This window comes from Acinonyx jubatus, chromosome B1 (genome assembly GCF_027475565.1).
Source record: "Acinonyx jubatus isolate Ajub_Pintada_27869175 chromosome B1, VMU_Ajub_asm_v1.0, whole genome shotgun sequence".
Taxonomy (NCBI): domain Eukaryota; kingdom Metazoa; phylum Chordata; class Mammalia; order Carnivora; family Felidae; genus Acinonyx; species Acinonyx jubatus.
Window position 1 is genome coordinate 117,001,740 of NC_069382.1, and position 26,614 is coordinate 117,028,353.

A 26,614-nucleotide genomic window follows, 5' to 3' on the forward strand; every position below is an offset into this window, starting at 1 on the left:
ATATGTCAGAGTGGGACTTCTTTTCTTTTCTGCTTTGTTTTTAATTGAAGAATAGTTGACACACAATGTTACATTAGTTTTAGGTGTATATGCTCACAAGTGTACCTACCATCTGCCACACTATGCAAAACCATTAACTATATTCCCTATGCTGTGCCTTTTATGCCCACGACATACTTATTCCGTAAGTGGAAGCCTATACCTCCCACTCCCCTTCCACCCATTTTGCCCAACCTCACACCCCCTCCTGACTGACAACCATCAGTTTGTTCTCTGTATTTATGGGTTTGTTTCTGCTTTTGTTTGCTTTGTTCTTTAGATTCCACATGTAAGTGAAATCATGTGGTATTTGTCTTTTTCTATCTGACTTATTTCACTTAACATAATGCCCTCCAGGCACCTGGTTGGCTTAGTTGGTTAAGCCTCTGACTGGCTCAGGTCATGATCTTGCAGTCGGTGAGTTCGAGCCCTATGTCAGGCTCTGTGCTGACAGCTCAGAGCCTTGAGTCTGCTTCAGACTCTGAGTCTCCCTTTCTCCCTGTCCCTCCCCAGCTCGTGCTCTGTCTCTCTGTCTCTCTCTTTCTCAAAATTAAATAAACATTAAAAAAACACACATAATACCCTCTAAGTCCATCCATGCTGTCGGATTGGAATTTCTTTTATTTTCTATTTATCGTGAAGTATGACACATATATAGAAAAATACACAGAATATGTGAAATGCTTAATGAATGATTAGAAAAAGAACAGTCATCCTGATCAACAAATAGAGCATTGCTAGCACCTCAGAAGCTCCCCCCCACCCTCTGTGAGCCTCTCCAATCACTGCCCCTTCCTCCTTCCCAAAGATCCACTGTCCTGCCTTCTGACACTATAGTTTATTTTTGTCTGCCTGTATACATAGACCCACATAGCGTGTATTCTTTTGTGTTTGGCTAATTTGGCTCAACATTATATTTGTGACATTTACCTAGGTTGTTGTGTGTAGCTATAGTTTGTTTATATTGGTGTATGATATTTCATTGTATTATACATTCTGCTCTTAAAATTTAGGTAGTTTCCAATTTTGGCTACTCTGAATAATGCTACTATGAACATTATTGATTATCAGTTGGAGCACATATGCTTCCAACAGCATTTCTGCTGGAAGTGGTATCACCGGATCATAGGGCATGTGTAGGTCAGCTCTGATCGAGCATGTAAACGTGCCTTCCAGAGTGCTTATATTTCACTTTTACTCCACGTGCCCACATGCTCCCCAACACTAGCTTTTGTAGCAGGACTTTTTTTTTTTTTTCTCATTATTGGCTCCTCCTTATCTCACCTCTCTCACTCTTATATTCTGATGGTTCCATTTGTATCCTGGGCTTACCTTATGTAAAACTATTCCGATTTTTAAAATATCTCATTGAAATCTATCTTGCTTTAGTTTTATATCTTTCTTGTCTCTCTTCCATTGAGGTTAGACATACACATTTTAATTTTTTATTTACTAAGTATGTCCCAAGACAGCAGCGCAATTGACTTAGGCAAAAGGTGTTGGGGGAGTTACAAATTGTGGATACGGCCAATGCAGCAGAGATGGACTGGATCTCGTAAGAAGGGACTACATTTCGGGGCGCCTGGGTGGCTCAGTCCCTTAAGCGTCTGGCTTCAGCTCAGGTCACGATCTCGCGGTCTGTGAGTTCGAGCCCCGCGTCGGGCTCTGGGCTGATGGCTCAGAGCCTGGAGCCTGCTTCCGATTCTGTGTCTCCCTCTCTCTCTGCCCCTGACCCGTTCATGCTTTGTCTCTCTCTGTCTCAAAAATAAATAAAACGTTAAAAAAAAAAAAAAAAAGAAGGGACTACATTTCTTTGTGAACAGGAAAGTGTATCTTGATGACTGAAAAAAAAATTTTTTCATTGTTGAAAGAAGTAACTTTGAGGCACATACTGTAAGTATGTAATGTAAAAAAAAGTAGCAGGTCCTTTAAAAATAAATTAAAAAATAAAAAGATAAGTGCTGTGATATTATAAATTCTGTCCAACAAGTCCTTTCAAACGGACCCTAGAATGCAAGTCTGGTGGAATCAGCTTTCTTTTAACAAAGAAAGTTTTGTGTAAAAGTGTAGTGGGGGAGGCTGCTCGGGGTAAATGGAATAAAAAAATCTTCCTAATCACTGTTTTGCCATTTTATGCCCAGGTTAATTGATTATTTTTATCCTACAAATTGATTATACTTGAATTACCTACCTAATATGTGTTAAAGGCACAATAAGTATTTTTGAAGGGCTACCATGGTTTGCCTTTCTGGAAAAATAGGAAATCAATTAGTTGATATTTCTCTTTAGCGTAATTTACAGTAAAACCTTGGATTGTGAGTAACTTGTTCTGTGAGTGTTCCCCCAGATGAGCAAACATTTCTAATAAATTTTAGTTTGATGAACGAGTGATGCCTTGCGATACGAGCAGTATGTGATGCCAAATGTCCCATGATCACAACTGAGCCAATGGTTCTTGAAATTCGCTTTGACATACAAGTGCTTTGGATTACAAGCATGTTCCCAGAATGAAATTATGCTTGCAAACCAAGATTTTACTGTATTTTATAAGATTCTCCCATGTATTTGCCCCCAAAACTAAATCTTCTTGCTAAAAGCAACAGAAGGTAGTTGTTTGTATTTGACCTGGCATCAAGATTCTCCAATTACATTATTGTAGGGAAATAGAAAAAATAATGTAATAATATGTATTCCACAATTAGAAATTGCATTGCATATTTCCCAAGCAAGAAGAGGTTAATGATTGCCTCTAGCTAGTATAATTAGAAAAATAATGGAAATTTATTCCTCTCTCTTCTTTTTTCAAACTTTGCTTTGTTCTTTGTTTCTTAAGTTCCCAGTTTCATCTTTGCAGTATCTACAGGGCAGAAAGAGAGCACAATGCCAGTGAGATTTCTTTCTTTTTCTTTCTAAGTGCTGCTCTTGGCTCTCTAAAGTCCTTAAAAGTACATAGCCAAAAAAATAGGGAAATCAGAATAATCACGCTATATTTCTGACCGCTCTGTACTTCTGATCAATACAGAGAATTCACAGAGATTGTCAAGTGTGTCTCCTTCTGTATGTCCTCTGTTCCCTAGGGCAGCCATAACAAATGGAATAGCTTAGAACAAAAATAACTTTCTCACGATCCTGGAGGCTAGAATTCCAAAATCAAGATGTTGGCAGGACATGTTCCTTCCGTGCCTTTTCCGGCTTCTGGTGGTTGTAGGTAATCCTTGGCATTTCTTGGCTTGTAGATGCGTTCGTTACTTCAATCTCTGCCCCTGTCATCATATGGCCTTCTCTCCACGTGTGTCTCTGCTTTACTTACATAGATGCCAGCCATTGGATTAAGGCCCATCCTAATCCAGTAAAATTTCATTTTAATAACCAATTATATATGTAAAGACCCTATTTCCAAATAAGATCACATTCTGAATTTCTGAGTGACAGGAATTTTGAAGGACACTGTTCATCTCAGTACATTTCCCTTTTGTCTTTCTTCCTGTCGAATTTTAGTTAAACATTTCCAAAATGGCTGTGGGCAGTGGCTTATCCAAGCTGGGCAATGGGAGCAGTTAGCCCTGCTAACTATCTGCAGGCAGTTAAGTGGGTACACTACGTGTAGACTACAGATTGGCCTATATTTTATTAGTAGTACGTCTGACAATTCTATATAATGTCAGTGATTAAATACTCCTCCCCACAAAATGTTTTGTTGGTCTAAGTTTTACCCATCTGTGCGATTGTTCTTGAGTTTCAATAACATATATGTATGCTTCAATTTAGCACATTTTTATTATTAACCCTTTAACAAATATTATATTCTACATGGAAGTAAATTTGGAGAACTCTTAGTTATATAGTTGTCCCCAGGTTCATGGAGACTCTGCTGCATATAGTCATTTTGAAAGTAAGTTTATAACAGTTTAAAATAGTTGTGCACATAGTTTACACCCTCAGTCCCTGTCTTATTACATATTGCATTTAGAAGTAGATTAGAAACAGCAATAGCATAGTGATTATAAAAAAGAAAAAACTCAGCATGAGTTACTTTAGTGTGACCTTTTTGGAGTTTTATTTTTATGCTTAAAGTTGTAAATAGAAATAATTGATAGGCTGAACTTTATTAAAATTAAAAACTTCTGCTCTGCCAAAGACAATGTCAAGAGAATGAGAACACAAGTCACAGATGGGAGAAAATAGTTGTAAAAGATATACCTTGTTACATGAAATACAGGAAAGGGGCGCCTGGGTGGCTCAATTGGTTAAGCATCCAACTCTTGATTTCAGCTCAGGTCATGATGTCACAGTTCATGGTTTGAGCCCCGCATCAGGCTCTGCGCTGACAGTGCAAAGCCTGCTTGGGATTCTCTCTCTCCTCTTTGCTTCTTCCCCACTTGCACGGGTGCGTGCTCTGTCTCTTTCTCTCAATAAATAAATAAATAAACAAACAAACAAACAAACAAACTTTAAAAATATATCCAGTTAGAACTCTTAAAATTCAATAGTAAGAAAATAATTCAATTAAAAAATGGGCCAAAGACCTTAACAGAAACCTCACCAATGAGGAGATACAGATGACAAATAAGTATATGAAAAGTTATTCATATCACATGTCATCAGGAAATGAAAATTAACACAAGATGGCACTGCACACCTATTAGAACGGCCAAAACCTGGAACACTAACAATTCTAAGTGCTGACAAGGATGTGAAGCAACAAGAACTCTCATTTGTGCTGGTGGGAATGCAGAATGGTACAGCCAGTCACTTTGGAACATAGTCTGGTAGTTTCTTACAAAACTAAACATACTCCTACCATATGATCCAGCAATCAGTTTGCTCAGTATTTACCTACATGAGTGAGAACTTACGTCCACACAAAATCTGTACATAGATGTTTACAGCAGCTTTATTCCTAATTGCCAAAAATTGGAAGCAGTCAAGGTGTCCTTCAGTCAGTGAGGTGGTAAATAGACCTGGTGGATCCAGACAGTGGAATACTAGTGAATGCTGAAAAGAAATGAGCTCTGAAGCCCTGAAAAGACTTGGAGGAAGCTTAAGAAGCCAATCTGAAAAGACTACGTGTGGTGTGACTCCAAGTATATGACATTCTGTGAAAGACAAAACTTTGGAGGCAGTGAAAAGATAAGTGGTAGCCAGGGGCTATGAAGAGGAGGGACCAATGAATAGGTGAAGCATACTGGATTGTGAGGGCAGTGAAAGACTCTGTATGATACCGTGATGTTACATACATGTCAAGTTATACGTTTGTCCAAACCTACACAGTGTAACGCACCACGAGTGAAGTATGATGTAACGTATGGTTTTTGGGTGATAATGATGTGTCAGCCCAGGTTCATCAGTTGGAACAAATGTACCACTGTAGTGGAGGATGCTGGCAATGGGGGAGGCTGTGCATTTTGGGGGCAAAGGGGGATATGGGAAGTTTCTGTACCTTCCCCTCAATTTTGTTAGGGATCTCAACTGCTCTAAAAAAATAACCTATGTTTAAAAAAAAAAACTTAGAGGACAGTGTGAACTGTGATGTGCAGTATGTAATATTTTGTTCGGTAAGTGCATATTTGAATTCATATATGAAATATTTTACTAATCTTAATGTCTCTGGAATTGAAATTCTTGATTTGTTGTTAATTGTTTTAAAATTAAAGAAAGAATCAAAGTGAAACATGACACCAGTGGTGTGCTTTAGTTGTGACAGATATTAAACAAAAACCCCACATACCTTGGATTTCTTTGTTGATAGCATTTCAGATGTTTCATAGAAATTAAATATGTCAGGTAATCAGATTTGCTGTGTAAAAGGTGGTAAGAGTTGAAGTAAAGAAGTCCTCCTTCTATTTCTGGAAAGACTGCAGCTGAACTCACAGAAGGTATCTTGAAACAACTGGATGGTTGTTTCATAAACCTCTGTTGTGGTCAGCAAAATAAGAGTGCTGCATATCTGGCCAGTATTCACAGCGGAATTCATACAAAAATCAAATAGATTGATCTCAGATTTTATTTCTGTCTTCTGGAAATCATTCTTTCAACCTTGTGGAATTTTCTTTTTTGGAAAGATTTCTTCATGTGTGATGTTTTCTGGAACTTTGGAAAAATTTTGCTCATTCTTTTTAATCTCACCTCATTGTTGGAAAAAGCTACAGAAAGTCTTTCCTAGACAAGATGGAATGCTCATTATGAAGCTAGGGCACAGTAAATTTTGAAAAGTTGATCTCAACTTGGAAGTATTGTGTGACACAAAGAAATGTGGACAAATGAGAATCAGCTCAGATTATGTTCTTGGCTACCGCAGTTTTTCCCTTTTCAGTCATCTCCACCCCCCACCCCCCCCACCCCCGCATAGAAGTTTAGATGAGGTTAATCAGATACAAACATATTTTCAGATAGCCAGAATCTGCCTTGAACAATGTACAGTGAACTACCAAGCTTTCAAGCTTTTCTTTGGAGTGCACAGAAAGGCAAAGCCTATTTACTATGCAACAAAAAAATGCAAGGAAATGAACATTTACATAGAAAAAAAAAATCAAATTCTGAAGAAGAGTGTCAAGAGAAACAACAAAAGATTCTAGTCTTACAAAGCAAAATAACAATGTTGAATAGCCCAATCATTTTCTTTTCTTTTAAAAAATTTTTTTAATGTTTATTTTTGAGAGAAAGAGGGAGAGAGAGAGAGAGAGAGAGAGAGCGAGCAGGGGAGGGGCAGAGAGAGGGAGACACAGAATCTGAAGCAGGCTCCAGGCTCTGAGCTGTCAGCACAGAGCCTGACGTGGGGCTTGAGCTCACGAACTGCGAGATGAGCTGAAGTCAGATCCTTAACGGACTGAGCCACCCAGGTGCCCCTAGCCCATTTTCACCAAGAACTGGACAGTTGTTCTAAAGCCATGGATCAAATAATGTCTGTGTTCACTATCATTCAGCCATTCTCTCTAATTCTGTTACTTTCAGAAGACATACTTGGGAAGTGGAAATTTTTCACTCCAGAAGCATTTGTAAACACTTTGAGAGGATCTAAATAAACAAAGGCATGGGTACTACTGCATTTTTTGGAATTTAATGAGAAGTGGAACTTTTATGAATCTCTGTCAAACTTGCCTTTATGTCTAATACTTTCCCAAAATATTTGTATATTTTGGGCTTCATTTGAAAAACATGTTTCTAGGGGTGCTTGGATGGCTCAGTTGGCTGAGCATCTGACTCTTGATATTGGCTCAGTTCATGATCCCAGAGTTTTGGAATTGAGACCTGTTTTGGGCTCCACACCAAGTGTGGAGACTGCTTAAAATTCTCTCTCTCTCTCTCTCTCTCTCTCTCTCTCTCTCTCTTTCTCTCTCTTCCTCTGCCCCTCTCCCCCACTCGTGCTCTCTCTCTCTCACTCAAATAAAAAAAATAGTAATAATTTAAAAATTAAAAAAAGAAAACACATTTCTAAATTAAATTATAAAAGGTGTTTTTCTATCAACTATGCAAGGATAGATTGACAAATCTGGCTATAGTCTTTATAAAACATATACATACAAAGAAGATCAATTTCGACAAAGTTCTTGACATGTTTAGAAGTTAAGACTCAAAATGGCAAATATTATTCATTTCTATAATGAACCAATATACAGATACGTTATTTACTTTTTAAAAACACATTAACATAATCAAATACATTACTTTTCCTTTTTTATACTCTAATATTTATTTTATTTAAAAATGGCATGATTGTTCATGTAAAATTAAATAAAAGAAAACTTTTAGTATCTGCATTTCTTTTTTGGATATTATCACTATTTCATTTCGTTATTATTACTGAAAATCATTTTGTCATATAGAAGAGGAGGGTTGTTCAAAAGTGTTTCTGTTGGGGTGCCTGGGTGGCTCAGTTGGTTAAGTGTCCAACTCTTCATTTTGGCTCAGGTCACGATCTCATGGTTCATGAGTTTGAGCCCCACGTGGGGCTCTGCACTGACAACGCAGAGCCTACTTAGGATTCTCTCTCTCTCTCTCTCTCTCTCTCTCTCTCTCTGCCCCTCCCCTATTCATACTGTCTCTCTTTCTCTCTCTCAAAATAAATAAACATTAAAAAAAAATGTGTTTCTGTCTTCTGTCAGTTACAGTAAATACACCTCTGGTTACAAAAATACCAAATAGCTCTGCTGGTGTAAACTTTAATCTGTTAACTTCTGGTTGTGCTATCTGCACATTTTAGGGCACAACAAAAAGAGACTCTCCTGTCTAATCTCAATTCATCCTTAAGAAAAAGTGTATTATAAATAATTTTTTAGAATAAAATAAAACATTGAACTCTAAAATGAGTTTCAATTAAAATTTATTTTCATTTGAAAATTTTAAAATACCACTGTGAAATAAATTTTAAAAAGGTACCTAATCCTTTTGCATTTCCGTGTAGCTTGCAAGGGAAACTTTGAGATTCAAAAGAAGAATTTATTGAACGACAGTAGGTTACAGAGATTATAGTAGAAATAACCAGACATCACTACTAATAACATAGTAGAAGCTGAGAACAAATGGAGTTAATCTCTGAAAACACATCTTTTTATTTTTTTTAATTTTTAAAATGAGTTTTATTTTTTAAGTTTATTTATTTATTTTGAGAGAGATAGAGTATGTGCGTGTGCACGCATGAAGGGGGAAGGGACAGAGAGAAAGGGAGAAAGAGAATCCCAAGCAGGCTGTGTGCTGTCACTGTGGAGCTGGAGGCAGGGCTGGATCCCACGAACCGTGAGATCATGACCTAAGCCAAAATCAAGAGTTGGACACTTAACTGACTGAGCCACCCAGGCACCCCAAAACACACTTTATATACTAGACCTCTACTGTAGAATTAGAACACACCAGAGCATGCAAGCATGCATTCCATTGACCAACAGAGTGATGATGTCATCACACACATATAGCTTCTGGAAAATTCCATCATACAGTCAAAAGAGAGTGACAGTGAAAAAGGCAAATGATGTTTTAGGTTTACTATGAAGATCGTTTTGAACACAAGGACCCCCTGCAGGATGCCCAGGGATCCCCTTGTCCCTGGCCACATGTAAAGAACTACAGTTCTAGATGTTTGGATCTATGTTAAAAGTTATCTGTGAAAATCATTGTACACTTTTTACATTTTGCAACCCTAAAGCAGGTATTGGTAATTCCACATCAAGATCTTCCTCAGCCAAGACTTATTCTATGTCTTCTCATAAAGTTAACTCTTATCACTTTGTCATGTCATATTAATAATGGCAAGGGTAAGAAAGTGGAAGAATGGTGGGCACTTTTATTTCATGAAATTAATTAATTAATTAAAATTAGAGAGGAAATACACAATCTTGGTTCAAGGCTAGACTTTGTTGGTGTAGAATCAAGTTCCTCATTCCTTGATCCAGTTTATGACTGGAAGGAATGAAGATTTGGATGAGAACATCAACCTTCCCTATCTAGGGTATTACTGCTCCAGCTTAACTATGGGAAAACCTGGCTGAAGTGTCACAGGGACAAAGGTCTCAGCTTCCTCTCACATTGCAATTATAACATTGCAGGGTGTGTTCCTGTTCCATCTTCTGGTTGGAACTGCGCATCTCCAGAGCTCTCTCAAACATTGGGTTTAATGTGATAATTAGTTACAATTACACTGCCCTTTAACAAATCACTACTAATGTGCACTAATGTGCCATTAAGATTGGAAAGTTGTTAAATTGTGAAATACCTTGTGCTGAATGTCTTTGATTCTAAGATGCACATTTGGACACATTTTAACAACACTGAAATGAGAATGTGTTTTTCTTTCTTTTTTAAAACATTTTTTAAAAGATTTATTTATTATTTTTGAGAGAGAGCACACAAGCAGGGAAGGGGCAGAGAGAGAGGGGGACAGAAGATCTAAAGCGGGCCCTGTGCTGACAGCAGTGGGCCCCATGTGGGGCTCGAACCCATGAACCACGAGATCATGACCTGAGCCGAAGTCAGACGCTCAGGTGCTTGAGAATGTGTTTTTCAATCAAAGATGCATCAGTTTAACTGGTGGGATTTCCTCCCCCATTTTTGTGAAATATGTTTTTGTTTATATTTCTTTTGATATAATTACAAATGCTTATTTCATGAGGAAGACTAGAATGTATTTCCTCTTTAATAGTTTCTATATTTTTTCTATTAAAAGATTTACAGAATCTGGTGATAATTTATTATATATATATATATATATATATATATATATATATATATATATTTTCTGAAATGTGCATTTCCACATTAAGTGCCTCGTAGCAAATAGGAAATTAACATTAAATTATTTTCATGTAAATTGTTCAAAAGTTTGCTTTCCTTTTCAAAAAAAATCTCTTTTGGGGCTCCTGTGTAGCTCAGTGGGTTAAGCATCCAGCTTCAGCTCAGGTCATGATCTCATGATTGGTGAGTTCAAGCCCAGCGTCAGGCTCTGTGCTGACAACTCAGAGCCTGGAGCCTCCTTCAGATTCTGTGTCTCCCTCTTTCTGTGCCCCTCCCCTGCTCCCACTCTCTCTCTTTCTCTCAAGAATAAAATCAACATAAAAAACCCTCCAAAATCCTCTTTTGCTTATGTTTTCAATTTGATATTGAGTATTTAATTTTGTTCATAATAGGTTTATTTTAGGACAGTGGAACTTATAGAAGAGTCCATTGAAGGGTCTCAAGGTCTGAGTTTCTACTTCAAAATTAATGGATTGCCCATATTTCTGAAAGGCTCAAACTGGATCCCAGCAGATTCGTTCCAGGATCGAGTAACCTCTGACTTGTAAGTTATTGTTTTTTTGTTTCTTCTTTTTCTTTTTATTAACGGTCCCACAAAGCTAAAGAGTTACTCATTTTTTACTTTCTTTGGTTCCAGTGAAAGGAACTCAGAGAAAAGACAGAATTCTGGGATGGTGGAAACTTTAGAATGGAAAGGATTTTTAAATCATATATTCAACTCTCATGAGCTATAGATAGTCTTAACAGCTAAACTACTAGAGACTGCTGAAACCATCCAATTTTTAAAAAACTATTATATATTTCCTCTGGAGGAACAAGAAAGTGTCTCGTGCACATTTTGGATAGTTAGTTCCTGGAAAAAAAATGATTAAATTTGGCTTTTTTAAAAAAAACAAAAACCTTAAATATTTCTGTGCATTCTTTTTAAAAAATGGAAACCCATATTTACCTCTTCATTCTGAGCTCTTTGCATATTTTTACTTTTACCTTAATAAAAAGAACGTTAAAAACTTTACAAATTTAAATCTAGAAAAAAAAAAGTAAAGTGTTTATCTGAAGCTTTGAGAATAGCACTTTACAAGAAAATATTTCCTGATTGTGATTGTAAGCTTTGTGATAGAAAAAATGAACTTTGTGAAGTGAGAATAAACACATTTAACTTACTTACATATGGATACATATGCATTGTAGCATATTATTCGGTGTTTAGAATTTGCCAAAAATTGTAGTAATTTGCTTTTACTTTAAACTGTGTAAAAAAAAGAGAGAGAGAGAGAGAGAGGCAAACTGTAAGACAGACTCTTAACTATAGAGAACAAACTGAGGGTTGCTGGAGGGGAGGAGGATGGGCTGGATGGATGAGGGATGTTAAGGAGGGCACCTGTTGGGATGAGCACTGGTGCTATATATAAGTGATGAATCACTAAATTCTATTACTGAAACCAATATTCTTTTATCTGTTAGCCAACTAGAGTTTAAATAAAAACTTGAAACAAGAAAAAAAATAAAAATAAAAAGATAGAGAAAGGCAAACCTAGAATCAGACTCTCAACTATAGAGAACAAACTGATGGTTGGTTACCAGAGGAGAGGTGGGTAGACTCACGGATTAAATAGTTGATGGGTATTAGAGAGGGCACTTGTGATGGGCACAGGGTGTTGTACTTTTTTTATAATTAAAAAAATTTTTTTAATGTTTATTTATTTTTGAAATCAAGAAATGTGAGATCATGACCTGACCTGAAGCCAGATGTTTAGCTGACTGAGCCACCCAGGAGCCCCAGGGTATTGTACTTAAGTGCTGAATCACTATATCATAAACCTGAAACTAACAAGACACTGTATGTTAACTAACTAGAATTTCAATAAAAATGTATACAAAAAGAAAAAAGAAAAAGAAAGCCCAGAAATGGACTCACGACTGTATGATCAACTAATCCTCGACAAAGTAAGAAAGAATATCCAATGGAAAAAAGACAGTCCCTGCAACCAATGATGTTGAGAAAACTGGACAGCAATGTACAAAAGAATGAAACTGGACCACTTTCTTATAGCACACACAAAAATAAATAAATTCAAAATGGATGAAAGACCTAAATGTGAGACAAGAAACCATTAAAATCCTAGAGAAGTCAGGCAGCAACCTCTTTGACCTCGGCCATAGCAACTTCTTACTAGACACATCTCTGGAGGAAAGGGAAACAAAAGCAAAAATGAACCATTGTGACTTCATCAATATAAGAAATTTCTGCACAGTGAAGGAAACAATCAGCAAAACTAAAAGGCAACCTTTGGAATTGGAGAAGATATTTGCACATGAGATAGCTGATAAAGGGTTAGTATCCAAAATCTGCTATCAAACTCAACTCCTCATACTCAACACCGAAAAAACAAATAATCCAGTTAAGAAATGGGCAGAAGACGTGAATAGACACTTTTTCAAAGAAGACATACAGATGGCCAACAGACACATGAAAAAATGCTCAAAGTCACTCATCATCAGGGAAATACAAATCAAAACTACGATGAGATATTACCTCACACCAGTCAGAATGGCTAAAATTAAGAACATGGGAAACAACAAGTGTTGGTGATGATGCAGAGAAACGGGAACCCTCTTACACTGCTGGTAGGAATGCAAACTGGTGCAGCCACTCTGGAAAACAGTGTTGAGGTTCCTCAAAAAGTTAAAACTAGAACTACCCTATGACCCAGCAGTTGCACTACTAGGTATTTACCCAAAGGATACAAAAATACTGATTCGAAGGGGAAACATGCACCCCAATGTTTATGGCAGCACTATCGACAATAGCCAAATAATGGAAAGAGCTCCAATGTCTATGGACTGATGAATAGATAAAGAAGTGGTGTGTGTGTGTGTGTGTGTGTGTGTGTGTACATATATATATATATAATGGAATATTAAGAAGCCATAAAAAGAATGAAGTCTTGCCAGTTGAAATGACGTGGATGGAACTAGAGTATATTTTGCTAAGCAAAATAAGTCAGTCAGAGACAATACTGTATGATTTCATGCATATGTGGAATTTGAGAAACAAAACGGATGAAAGTGGAGGGGAAAAAAGAGGCAAAGCATAAAACAGACTCTTAACTATAGAGAACAAACTGAGGGTTGATGGAGGGAAGTGGGTGGGAGATGGGTTAAATGGGTGATGAGTATTAAAGAGGGCACTTGTGATGAGCACTGGGTGTTGTATTAAGTGATGAATCACAAAATTCTACTCCTGAAACTAATATTACACTGTATGTTACCTAACTGGAATTTAAATATAAACTTAAAAAAGAATTAAAACAAGCAAACAAACAAAAATGAACTGTGTATATCGTCTTGAATTTCATATGAAAGTGAAATTATTCTCCAGACATAGACACAGATAATTTACTGCCTCTTTTGCTTTTCAAAGTTCCTCTCCTAGCTGGCTTTGGCAGTGGCTGTTCACCATAGCTACGCCAATTAGTGAACCTGCCCATGGATGCCTTTGCTGAAGCACAATGCTCTGGGTCCTTGGTCAGCCAGTTATTGGGCTTCTTGGTTCCTCCCTGGGCTCTGTTCTGGAAATGCAGGTAGATGTTCTTAAAGTAGCTGTTAATTGCTAGATTTTCCTGTGGGTCATGTGAATAGGAATTGGAAAGATGAGAAAGGAAACTTACTAGAGAAAGAAGCATAGCAGGTGCCCTACTTATGATGGTTCAGCATGATTTTTTGACTTTACCATGGTGTAAGAGTAATACACATTCAGTAGAAATTATACTTTGAATTTTAAATTTTGATCTATTCCTGGGCAAGTGATCTGTTGAACAGTAATCTCTCATGATCCTGGGCCATGGTGGTGGCCTCAGCTCCGAGTCAGCCACATGACACTGAGGGTGATCAACCGATACACTCACGATCCTTCTGTTCCCATGTAACCATTGGTTTTTCATGTTCACTGTAGTATTCAGTAAATTACAGGAGATATTTAGTACTTTATTATAAACTAGTCTATGTGTTAGATGATTTTGACCAACTGTAGGCTAATGTACGTGTTCTGAGCACATCTAAGGTAGGTTAGGCTAAGCCAGGATGTTCAATAGGTTAAGGTGTATTGAATTCATTTTCTAATTAACAATACTTTCAATTTATGATGGGCTAATTGGGATATAATCCCATCATAAGTTGAGGAAGATATGGACTGGAAGAATTGAAAAAAAGAGATAAAAGTAAGCTAGGTACTGGGATGCCTGGGTGGCTCGTTTGGGCGTCCGACTGTTGGTTTTGGCTCAGGTCATGATCTCACGGTTTGTGAGATGGAGCCCCACTCTGACAGCACAGAGCCTGCTTGGGATTCCCTCTCCACCCCCCCCCCACCTCTCTCCCTTCCCTGCTTGTGTTCTCTCTCAAAATAAATAACCTTAAAAAAAAAGTCATGCCAGGAACTAATATGCAAAATTTGATTTTTGTCTTATAATTTGCAATAGTTATATAAAATTAGCTCATACTTTCTAAGGTTTTACAACTATTTTAAAAACAGTATAATAATAACTGTGAATTTAGAAGGCAGAGAAAAGGTATAGCCCATAATTTTTCTAGATTTGCTTATGTGGTTACAGTTAATGTGTATATAATTTCCACTTTCTCCACTTAGCACTGTATCCAAACCATCAAAATTTCAAAATGTGTTTTTCTAACAGAGGTTTGAAATGTATTTATCAACCAGGATGTGTTTTTTAAAGTATTTTTTTAACACCCCCAGATTTCCAAATTAACATTTGTTTTTTAAAATTTCTTCTATAGGCTACGGCTCCTTTTGCAGTCTGCTGTGGATGCTAACATGAATACTCTCCGGGTTTGGGGAGGAGGAATATATGAGCAAGATGAATTCTATCGACTCTGTGATGAACTGGGAATAATGGTGGGTAGCTGACAGCATTTTATTGGTTGATATGTTACTGTATCCTCACTTGGACCTCCTGTGTTCTAAGTGGGTGATATTGCTCGTTCCTTCTTTTCTCAGAGCTGGAAATGATATTCCACTTTTTGTAGAGGAATAAATGGCATCTTGCAAGACCTGAACCATAGCTTATGGCGAATATCATAATTATGTAATTATTTTTAAGTGGTAGACATTCTATATATTTATATATTTGTAATTTTCTTTGTGATATGAGGGCATGATTAAATCTATTAAAATGTTTTACTTTAAGGAGATCCAGCAAGACCTATAGAGAAGAAAAATAATAAATGAAGAAAAGCTATGTTTCATATTGTATTTAAGTATCCCAAGGATGTTTTGCATTGGTGAGGGTTAAGCAAAGGAAATGCATTCTTTTAGTTCTAGTATTACAGGTCTAACATAGAAAGCACTCCAGAGAGGAATAGTAATTATAATAATATTGATAATACTGATGGTCATAATATGGCAATATTCTATCATATTTATTGAATGTCAAGCATTGTTCTCAGTGCTCTGCATTTATTATTTTATTTCATATTCATGTCTATCCTACGAAGTAATTTCTCTTGTTCTCCATCCCCAACAAACGATAAGGAAACTGACACGTGGAGGAGAGGTTAAATAACCTGAAATCAAGGTTGTGACTCAGGTTGACTGGTTTGGGGCCTGTGCTTTTAACCACTGCGTCATAACAACCTCCCTAGAAATGAACTTATGTGGTTTTGTTATGAAAATGTCCATGTAGCAATCCTTTTGGCCATGAAAAGTTAATTCCTGTATAAACAAAGACTGTTTCTTAACAGTCTGGTCCATCTCTCGATATCAAATTCCCAGTGAAAATTAGAGTATTGCAGTGTGGAGGGGCAGAGGGGAGGTTCTTTTTTGAATTTCATATTCCTCCCAACACGCTCACTGTTTCCTGAGTTGAATACCCCTCTCTTCACTTTCTTTTCTCCCTACTTAACACTTTCTCCTCTCAGATTCCCACCCCCCCAGTTTTGTGCAATTCTGGAAGGTCGTGCGGTCTATGAGAGCCTTTCCCACTGCTTGAATCGCAGTATTGCTCAAATGATCCCACTCATCAGGCTAACTTGACTTCATTTTCCTGAAGGATAATTCCCAAAGTTCTAAATGAAGAATTTCTTTCAGTGTAATAAAATCTATGGAAGTGCTTCATTGCCTTTTATTTTATTTGATAGGTATGGCAGGATTTTATGTTTGCCTGTGCTCTTTATCCGACTGATCAGGGCTTCCTGGATTCAGTGAGAACAGAAGTTGCTCACCAGGTATGTTATTACCATTCCAAGCAGAAGGAAAATGCTTATGTTTCGTTTTGCTTTTTATTAAAACTCTCTTCGTTTTTTCTTTTTCTTTTCTTTTCTTTTCTTTTCTTTTCTTTTCTTTTCTTTTCTTTTCTTTTCCTTTTCCTTTTCTTTCTTTTTTGGTTGTTGTTCTCTTTACTAAATCCCATGAAAATCACAATCATATAATTGACTTCCCTGGTCTAATAGCTTTAACATCACTTACATGCTGCTAACACTCAGATTTATCCCCAGCTCTGACTTCTCTGCTTGAATTCCTGGTTCTTCTATCCAGCTGCCTGCTTGGCACCTCTACTTGTAGGTTTCAGAGTCCTCTCAAATGTAACATGTCCAAACCAAATTTGCATTACCTTCTCCAAACCTGCTTTTCCTGCAGTTTTCCTCACCTCAATAAATGGCAAAGCCGGTCTTCGAAAGTCTCAGGTCAAAAAGTTAAAGTGATTCTTGACTCCTTGATTTCTTCTGCATTCCATATGTGTACACCTATATTTATAGATCTATAAGTGCAAGGAAGTGATTGTAATGTAACTCTGTCCACTGAAAAGGACTAGAAACAATGAACAACCTAATAATACTGAGTATCCTTTTATTGAAATAATTTTTCCTATTAAGAGAAGGGCTTTGGGGGAGGGGCCAACATGGTAGAGAAGTAGGGGGATCCAAACTTCCCTCATCTCTCAAACAAAGTAGTGTTGAAGCCAAATGACTTTGAACCCCAAGGGTCCAGGAAGAAAAGAAAAGTGCTTCTTAGAGAAATGGCTGATTCCGGGTCTGAGACAGCAAATATACTAGATAATCCCGGAATATTTTGACATAAGATAACAAGGAAACTATCAAAGATATGTCAAAAAGAACTTGGACAAGGCTATCACCAACCAATAGCAGTACAATTTGAGCTCAATAAGGATAAGGACGTCAGTGGCTTGAAATCCATCAAGTATGTTAAATTCCGTGATTTCATCATTATAATGTCTGTGGATGTACATTTGTGTGGAAAACCAAAAGAAACGCAAGGAAGTGATTAGTACAATACTCAAGATAGTGGTTACTGTTGGAAGGAGGAAAGCATTGTAATTAAAAGGGGCGCATGAGGGGGGTGCCTGGGTGGCTCAGTCGGTTAAGTGTCTGACTCTTGATCTCAGCCCAGGTCATGATCTCATGGTTCCTGGGTTCGAGTCCCACCTCGGGCTCTGCACTGATGGTGATGGCACAGAGCCTTCTTGGGATTCTGTCTCTCCTTCTCTCTGCCCCTCCCCCACTTGTGCTCACTCTCTCTCCTTCCCTCTCTCTCGCTCTCAAGTCTCTGCCGGCCTCCTGGCCCCATCAAGCATTCTCTTCCTGTGCCATCCTTGCTCTGGAGTACTTTCTCCCTGTGGACCTCTCATTTTTTTCTGGCACACTTGAGCATGACTTTCTCTGGGAAGAAAGCCTTTCTATATTTGCAAGTCTGGATCATATCATTTGCCCTTTGTGACATATATCACACTTTGAATTACTTGTTCAATGTTTTGTTTTCCCTGCAAGACTGTAGTCTCCCTGAGGCCCAGGGGCTTGTTCCTCTGTGTATCCCCACTAGCTGGGTTATTTATCAGGAACATAGATAGATGGATGAATGAACTTTAGAAATATTAATTATAGTTATGTAGGTTGCAAACATTTCAGTTTTTTAAACTTTTTTCATACAAATAAATAAAATATGATATCAGTGTGCCTTCCATTCTTTTATGTATTATTAAAGAGAAGAAGAACATTTTTTTGCAGAGTTCGTTAAAATTTTAAAGTAGAGCTTGCCACAAAATTCTAGGTCAGCTTGAAGGGTATGTGTAGCACAGAGTCACTGCAGCTTTTTGCCTCTTCAGTATTTGTGTTTTCAGTAGCACCATAAACATGCCATTCATAGTTGGTAGCAGCCCTCACTTCCTGGGGATGCGCAAAGGCAAATAAAGGAAATAGTATTTATAAGGCTAGTTTAGAAAAACACAAGACTGTAGTTTTTGAGAATGAGATAAATCTCTTTAATGCATCCTTAATGCATCTCTGCTTCATATAGGAGATACTTAGCATCTTGAATGGAGGCCACACGGAGAACATCAGCTGGGATCCATCACTGTAACCATGTGTTACATGGAAGAGAAGTTATAAATACCAATGAGGTTATATTGCTAAAATGAGTTCCAAAGGAATTTCTCTTGATCATTGACTCACTCCGCTGTCAAAGAGATTTCATTACCTTCTTTTGCTGGAGTCCATCTTCTAGTGTGTCAGAAGAACTGGATCCTTCCACCTTTATGTAGGGCTGGTCCACAGAGAGCCCAGTTCATGCAGGTTCAATTCTTAAGGCTGGCAGGATTTTCAGATAGATTGCTGATTTCTTCCTCTATGTTTGGATATATTCGGTAACTTGCATAACCTTAGTTGATTTCTCAGGGCATGACATTGATAGTTATTTCTGGAGCTATCCTCTTGATGCCCAAATCCTTTTTCTGTTAGAATATTCCATATATTTGTCTTTAACTTATGGAATATCTCTGGGACTCACTTGCTTTGTGAAACCCTCTCTAGTTGTCTTTGTGGTTTTCTGAATTCAGGGGAGACTGTGACAACCTCAATCCCTCTTTCAGCAGAAGTGGTCATTCTACCTCATTTGTTTCTTTACACAAAACTCCAACTTGTTCTTAAGAAACTCCTCTGTAATATAATGTCTCCTGCCTTTTGTATTTCTTAGAACCTTTTTGTGGCAAGTCAGATAATGATGAGGTTGATTTATTTTTCTTTTTTAATAAAAGGGATTATGTTTTCTTCAGTTTTTATACAATAGAGGAGAAGAACCCTATCTTATTGGTGTTTATAAAATCTAGGCAAAAAGAATCAGAGATTGCTTAAAATGTATCCCTACAGGTAATGTTACAAGCCATTTTCTAATGAGTTTTCTGACATAAGAATTTATGTGCAGAAATGCAATGGCTATACTTTTGTGAATAATTGTAACTCTGAGTTTTTTTTTTCTTATTGGTCATTTGAAAATTATTTTATGTTTTTTGAAATTTTAGATCAGGAGACTGAAATCTCATCCTTCCATCATCATATGGGGTGGAAATAATGAAAATGAAGCAGCGCTGATGATGAATTGGTTTAATATACACACCAGTGAACTGCATACCTACATCAATGACTATGTGGTTCTGTATGTGAAAAATATTCGACAGATTGTTTTGGCAGTAAGTAATGGTTTTTCATGCAGTAGAATTTAAGAAACTCTTTTGAAAGTGGATCGGTTTGAATATTGGTATAGTATACTTTTGTGTCCTTTTTTAGGTCAACCTTCAACATTATCATTTTAATACAGAGCTGCATGTGAATGGATTATAATGCTGCAGCATGTGAATGGGCTCGTGGGTTATGGACTTCTTTAGGAATTAACTTATCTATGGAACTCACCACACATACACCAATATTGTGTTTATACTTGCAGATTATCATAGACTCTTTCTGGAGCCCATCCATGGAACCCCAAAGGTTGAGAATTTCTACTTTAGATGGTTTACTGATATGCCACTTCTTTTTTTCTTTCTTTCTCTTTGTTCCTCAATATATTAATATGGTGAATTCTGGGAATTAATTTTCTAATAATAAACTAGTTCTAGTATAAGCTCTGTTTAGTTACAACTTCTTGTTCTTGTATTCTGTGTTAGATTTGGTTTGCTAATATTTTAGTTAGACTTTGAAAATTTATATTCATGAGCAAATTTGGTCTGTGGTAAGAATTGTAAACTCAAATGCCTAGAGGAGCCAAATTTGTTTAAAAAAAATAAGTAGAGTAGATGAGGCTCACAGAGAGAAGAGGGGACTGTGGTAATAGGAAAATGGATGTTGGGTCTCATTTATATTAAGAATTTTTTCTTAAAGCTTATTTATTTATTTTGAGAGAGACAGAGACAGCACAAGTGGGGGAGGGGCAGAGAGAGAGAGGGAGAGAGAGAATCCCAAGCAGGCTATGCACTGCCAGCATACAGCCTGATGCAGGGCTTGAACCCACAAAGCTGTGAGATCATGACCTGAGCTGAAACCAAGAGTTGGTTACTTAACTGACTGGGCCACCCAGGCGCTCCAGCATTTTTTTTTTTTTTTTTAGAGACAGAGCACGAGCTGGGGGAAAGGAGCAAAGGGAGGAAGAGAGAGAATCCCAAGCAGGCTCCAAACTCGGTGCAAAGGCCAACATGGGGTTTGATCCCACCACTTGGGATCATGACCTGAGCTGGAATCAAGAGCCAGATGCTCTGAGCCATCCAAGCACCCTTCTTATCTTTTTGATGATAGCCATCCTCACAGGTGTGAGGTGATCTCTCATTGTGGTTTTGATTTGCATTTCTGTGATGATTAGTTAAGCACCTTTTCATGTACTTATTGGCTATCTGTATGTTTTTGGGAAAATGTTTGTTTAGATCCTCGACTCATTTTTTAGTTGAATTGTTTGGTTTTTGCTATTGAATTGTATGAGTGCTTTAATGTATTTTGGATATTAACCTGTTAGCAGGTATATGATTTGGAAATATTTCCTCCCATTCAGTATTTTGCTTTTTCATTTTATTGATGGTCTTCTTTGTTGTGCAGAACCTTTTTAGTTTGATGTAGTCCTACTTGTTTATTTTTGTTGCCTTTGTTTTGGTGTCAAATCCAAAGAATCAAAGCCAAGACCAATGTCAAGGAGCTTACCACCTGTGTTTTCTTCTAGGAGTTTTATGATTTCAGATCTTACATTCAAGTCTTTAATCCATTTTGCATTGATTTTTGTGCATGATTGAAGAGAGTTGTTCAGTTTCATTCTCTTGCTGGGACTGTCCAATTTTTCTAACACCATTTATTGAAGAGACTGTCCTTTCCCCATTGTATATTCTTGTCTCCTTTGTCATAAATTAATTGACCATGCATATATGAATTTAATTTCTGCATTCTCTGTTCTATTCTATTGATCTATGTGTCTATTTTTATGACAATACCATAATGTTTTAATTTTGCTTTATAATGTATTTTGAAGTCAGAAAGCATGATGTCTCCAGCTTTGTTCTTCTTTCTCAAGATTGCTTCGACTATTCTGGGTCTTTTGTGGTTTCCTAAAAATTTTTGGATTATTCATTCTGTTTCATTGCAGTTTTGATAGGGATTGCACTGAATCTGTAGATAGGTTTAAATAGTATGGACAGTTTAGCAATATCAGTTCTTCTAATCCCTGAGCCCAGAATATATTTCCATTTACTTGTGTCTTCTTCAGTGTCTTATAATTTTCAATAATAATTTCAGTATTTCACTTCCTTGGTTAAATTTATTCCTAGATATTTTATTCTTTTTGATGCAGTGGTGAATAAGATGGTTTTCTTCATTTCTCTTTCTAATAGTTAATTGTTAGTGTACAGAAATGCAATAGATGTCTGTGTATTGATTTTGTGTCCTGAAATTTTACTGAATTCATTTATTCTAACAGTTTTTTGTGAAGTCTTTAGAATTTTCTACATATAATATCATGTCATCTGCAAACAGTGCCAGCTTTACTTTTTCCTTTACAATTAAAATACCTTCTATTTCTTTCTCTTGTGTAATTGCTCTGAGTAGGACTTCCAGTACTATGTTGAAAAAAATGGTGAGAATGGGCATCCTGGTCTTGTTCCTGATTTTAGAAGGAAAAGTTTTGAGTTTTTCACCATCAGGTATGATGTTAGCTATGGGCTTGTCATATATGGCCTTTATTATGTGGAGGTATGTTCCCTCTGTAGTTACTTTGTTGAGAGTTTTTGTAATAAATGGATGTTGAATTTTGTCAAATGCTCTTTCTGCATTTGTTGACATGATAATATGATTTTTTAAAAGTAGGCTCCACACCCATCAAGGAAGCCAGTGTGTGGCTTGAACTCATGACCCCTGAGATCAAGACCTGAGCTGAGATCAAGAGTCAGACCCTTAACCAACTGAGCCACCCAGGCACCCTGTTCATGATTTTTATCCTTCATTTTATTAATGATACAAGATGTATCATCTTGATTGATTTGTAGATGTTGAACTGTCCTTGTATCCCTAGAATAAATTCCTTTTGATCATGATATATGATTTTTTTTACTTATATGAGTTTCTTGGTTAATATTTTGTTGAGAATTTTTGCATCTATGTTCATCAAGGATATTGGCCTGTAATTTTCTTGTGGTGACTCTATTTGGTTTTGGTATCAAGATAATGCTTGCCTTGTAAAACGAGTGTGGAAGTTTTCCCTCCTCTTTTGTTTTTTGGAAAAGTTTCAGAAAGATTGGTATTAATTCTTCTTTGAATGTTTGATAGAATTCACCAGTGAATATGTGTGGTCCTGGACTGTTGTTTGTTGGGAGGTTTTTGATTATTGGTTCAATCTCCTTACTAGTTAATTGGCCTGTTCATGTTTTCTGTTTCTTCATGATTCCATTTTGGAAGGTTGTATGTTTTTAGGAATTTATCCATTTCTCCTAGGTTGTCCAATTTGTTGGTGTATAGTTGTTCACAGTAGTCTCTTACGGTCCTTTATGTTTCTGAGGTATCAGTTTTAACATCTTTTTCATTTCTGATTTTGAGTCGTTTCTCTTTTTTTTCTCAGCAAGTCTAGTTAAAGTTCTGTCATTTTGTTTGTCTTTTTAAAAATTAATTAATTAATTAATGTATTTATTTTAATGTTTTTGTTTTTTGGGTTTTTTTGAGTGAGAGAGAAACACAATGTGTGAGTGGGGGAGGGGCACAGAGAGAGAGAGACAGAATCCAAAGCAGGTTCCAGGTTCTGAGCTGTCAGCACAGAGCCTGATGTGGGGCTCGAACTCGTGAACTGCAAGATCATGACCTGGGCTGAGGTTGGACATTCAACTGACTGAGCCACCCAGGCGCTCGTTGTTTGTCTTTTTTAAAGAACCAGTTCTTGGTTTCATTGATCTTTTCTATTGTCTTTTTAGTCTCTATTTCATTTATTTCTCCTTTGATCTTTGTTATATCCTTCCTTCTACTAACTTTGGGCGACATTTGTTCTTTTTCTAGTTTATTAAGGTGTAAAGTTAGATTCTTTCTTTATTTGAAATTTTTGTTTTTTTGTTTCTTGAAATGGTCATTTATCTCTCTGATCTTTCCTCTTAAACTGCTTTTCCTGCATCTCATAATTTTTGGTATGTTGTATTTCCATTTTCATTTGTCTCAAGGTATGTTTTAATTTCTCTTTTGATGTCCTTGTTGATTCATTTATTGTTCCGTGGCATATTCCTTAATCATCACATATTTGTCAATTTTCCAGCTTTCTTCTTATAATTGATTTCTAGTTTCATACCCTTGGGGTCCAAAAATCTGCCTGATGTGAGTTCAGTCTTCTCAAATTTGTTAAGATTTGTTTTGTGGCCTGACATATGATCTATATTGGAGAACGTTCAATGTGCACCTGAGAAGAATGTGTATTCTGTTGCTTTTGGATGGTATGTACTGTGTTTATCTGTTAAGTCCATCTGGTCTAAAGTGTCATTTAAAATTCTATAATTATAAATGCTAAAACAGAACTTGATATATATCATATATGAATATGTTCATAGGTGAAATAAGGGAAAAGGGAGAGGAAAGAGCTTGTTCCCAACTCCACTGTAGAGCCCTTCCTTACGGTGGTTCTTTTTGCATTACTGCTTTCTAGTAGGCATATTATACTTGTATTTACTACATGCATAAACATTATATAATAATATAAATTAGCTTTTTTTTTGCAGGGAGAGGAAGTAGCACTTTATTTTTTATAGTAATGTAACTTCAAAAGATGAAACTTTTAAAAGCTTTAATGTTTAATATGTGATTTAGTAATCTGATTGTCTTTATAATTTTTTGATCTATAATTAGATATTTTAAATATTTGGGTATCTCTTGAACCAACATAAAAGGGGACATATTTAAAAGAATAGTATGTGATTTTGGCACCCAAATATGTTCAGTTCATGAGACTCTTCATTTATGTGAAGAAATTTCAGTGAGAATTCATGAAAAACTTAGGTTCACATTTTTTTAGCTTATCTGATATGCTAAGTCATGTGTCATGAAGAATTTTTTTATCCACAAATGGTGATGGTATAAGCTTTAATTAATATTTATAGAACATTTATTTTATAATCTTTTTTCTCATAGTGTTGGTATTACATTTTTCATATCTGATGGATTTAAGAAATGGATTTTAATATTTGAGGATTTTCATTTCGCAGCTCAGTGGTTGAGAGCTTATAATTCCAAGAGGAAGCGAATGAGGCATGTGGCCCCATAGTGGTGCAAATTGGTTAGGAAACCACTTCCTAGGAACAGCTCTGTATTATGGAAATGGGAACATGAATTTTGGTGGACATTTAGCCATATCTTCCACACATGGGTTATTTACCATTTACTGTGGTCCTATGAAGGAGTAGTTATTATCCCCATTTTGCAGATAAGTCTATTGAGGCTTAGACCTGTCTAAAAATAATAATGTTCTGATATGATATTTAAACTCAGTCCATCTGATTCAATAGCCTCTATTATTTTCTTTTTTTTTTTTTTCTCCTGCTGTGCTTTTATTCCCATGACCTGTTCATTCCAGGAACTTGTATCTCCCGCTCCCCTTCTCCCATTTTGCCCAACTGCTGACCCGACCCCTTCTGGCAACCATCAGTTTGTTTTGTGTATTTATAGGTCTGATTCTGCTTTTTGATTATTCATTTGTTTTTGTTTTAGATTCCACTATGAGTAAAATCATATATTATTTTGTGTTTCTCAGTCTGACTTATTTCACCTACCATAATACCCTCTAGGTGCATCCATCCATAATGCCCTCTGGGTCCATCTCAAATGACACAATTTCATCTTTTTTTGGCTGTGAAAGATTCCACTATATAGATATAGATATAGATATAGATACAGATATAGATATAGATCTGACATCTTCCTTATCCATTTGTCCATTTATGGACACTTAGATTGCTTCAATATATTGGTTGTTGTAAATAATGCTGCAATAAACACAGAGGCACACATATCTTTTTGAATTAGTGTGTTCCTTTTCTTTGGGTAGTAGATACCCAGTAGTAGAATTATTGGATTATATGGTATTTCTATATTTAGTTTTTCAAAGCACTTCCATACTGTTTTCCACTGTGGCTGCACCAATTTACATTCTTACCAGCAGTATGCAAGGGTTACCTTTTTTCCCATATCCTTGTCAACACTTGTTTCTTGTCTTTTTGGTTTTATCCATTCTGATAGGTGTAAAATGATATTTCATTTTAGTTTTGAGTTGCATTTCCATTATGATGAGTGATGTTGAGAATGTTTTCATGTGTTCATTGGCCATCTGTATGTCTTTTTTGGAAAAATGTCTGTCCAAGTCCTCTGCCCATTTTTTAATTGGATTATTTGTTTTTTTTGGTGTTGAGTTGTATATGTTCTTTATATATTTTGGATATACATTTATATATATCCCCTTATCAGATATATCATTTGAAAGTATCTTCTCCCATTCAGTAAGTTGTCTTCTTATTTTGTTGATGGCTTCCTTTGCTGTGCAAAAGCTTTTTTTTTTTTGATGTCCTCCAAATAGTTTATTTTTGCTTTTGTTCTTCTTGCCTGAGGGGACATATCTAGAAAAATGTTGCTATGTCTAATGTCGGAGAAATTACTGCCTGTGTTTTTTATGGTTTTTAGGATTTTTAGGATTTCAGCCCTCACATTTAGGTATTTAATTCATTTTGAGTCTATTTTTGTTTATTGTGTTAAAAGGTGGTACAGTTTAATTCTTTGGCATATAGCTGTCCAGTTTTCCCAGTACCGTTTATTAAGGAGACTGTCTTTTTCCCACTGCATATTCTTGCCTCTTTTGTCATATTAATTGACTGTATAGTTGTGGGTTTATTCCTGGGCTCTCTATTCTGTTCCACTGAGCTATGTATTGATTTTTATGTCAGTACCATACTATTTTGATTACTACAGCTTTGTAGTGTATCTTGAGTTGAATTTTTATAACCTCCAAGCCTTGTTTATCTTTTTCAAGATGTCTTTGGCTGTTTGGGGATCTTCTGTG

At 36.5% G+C, this 26,614-nt stretch overlaps 1 protein-coding gene across 6 annotated transcripts in view; it reads left to right on the forward strand.

The window, feature by feature from the left end:
• Positions 1-26,614, forward strand: part of MANBA (mannosidase beta) — a 110,223-nt gene that overhangs the window by 53,225 nt on the left and 30,384 nt on the right. For 5 of the 6 annotated variants that reach the window (XR_008296223.1, XM_027061579.2, XM_027061589.2 and 2 more), the window contains 4 exons: positions 10,656-10,807; positions 15,058-15,175; positions 16,417-16,503; positions 19,590-19,757. Coding sequence is in view for 5 of the 6 variants with exons in the window: in XM_027061579.2 (XP_026917380.2) it covers positions 10,656-10,807; positions 15,058-15,175; positions 16,417-16,503; positions 19,590-19,757 (525 nt within the window). In the remaining variant the exon portion in view is untranslated. The remainder of the gene's footprint in view (positions 1-10,655; positions 10,808-15,057; positions 15,176-16,416; positions 16,504-19,589; positions 19,758-26,614) is intronic. The other variant, XM_027061587.2, reaches the window with a different exon arrangement.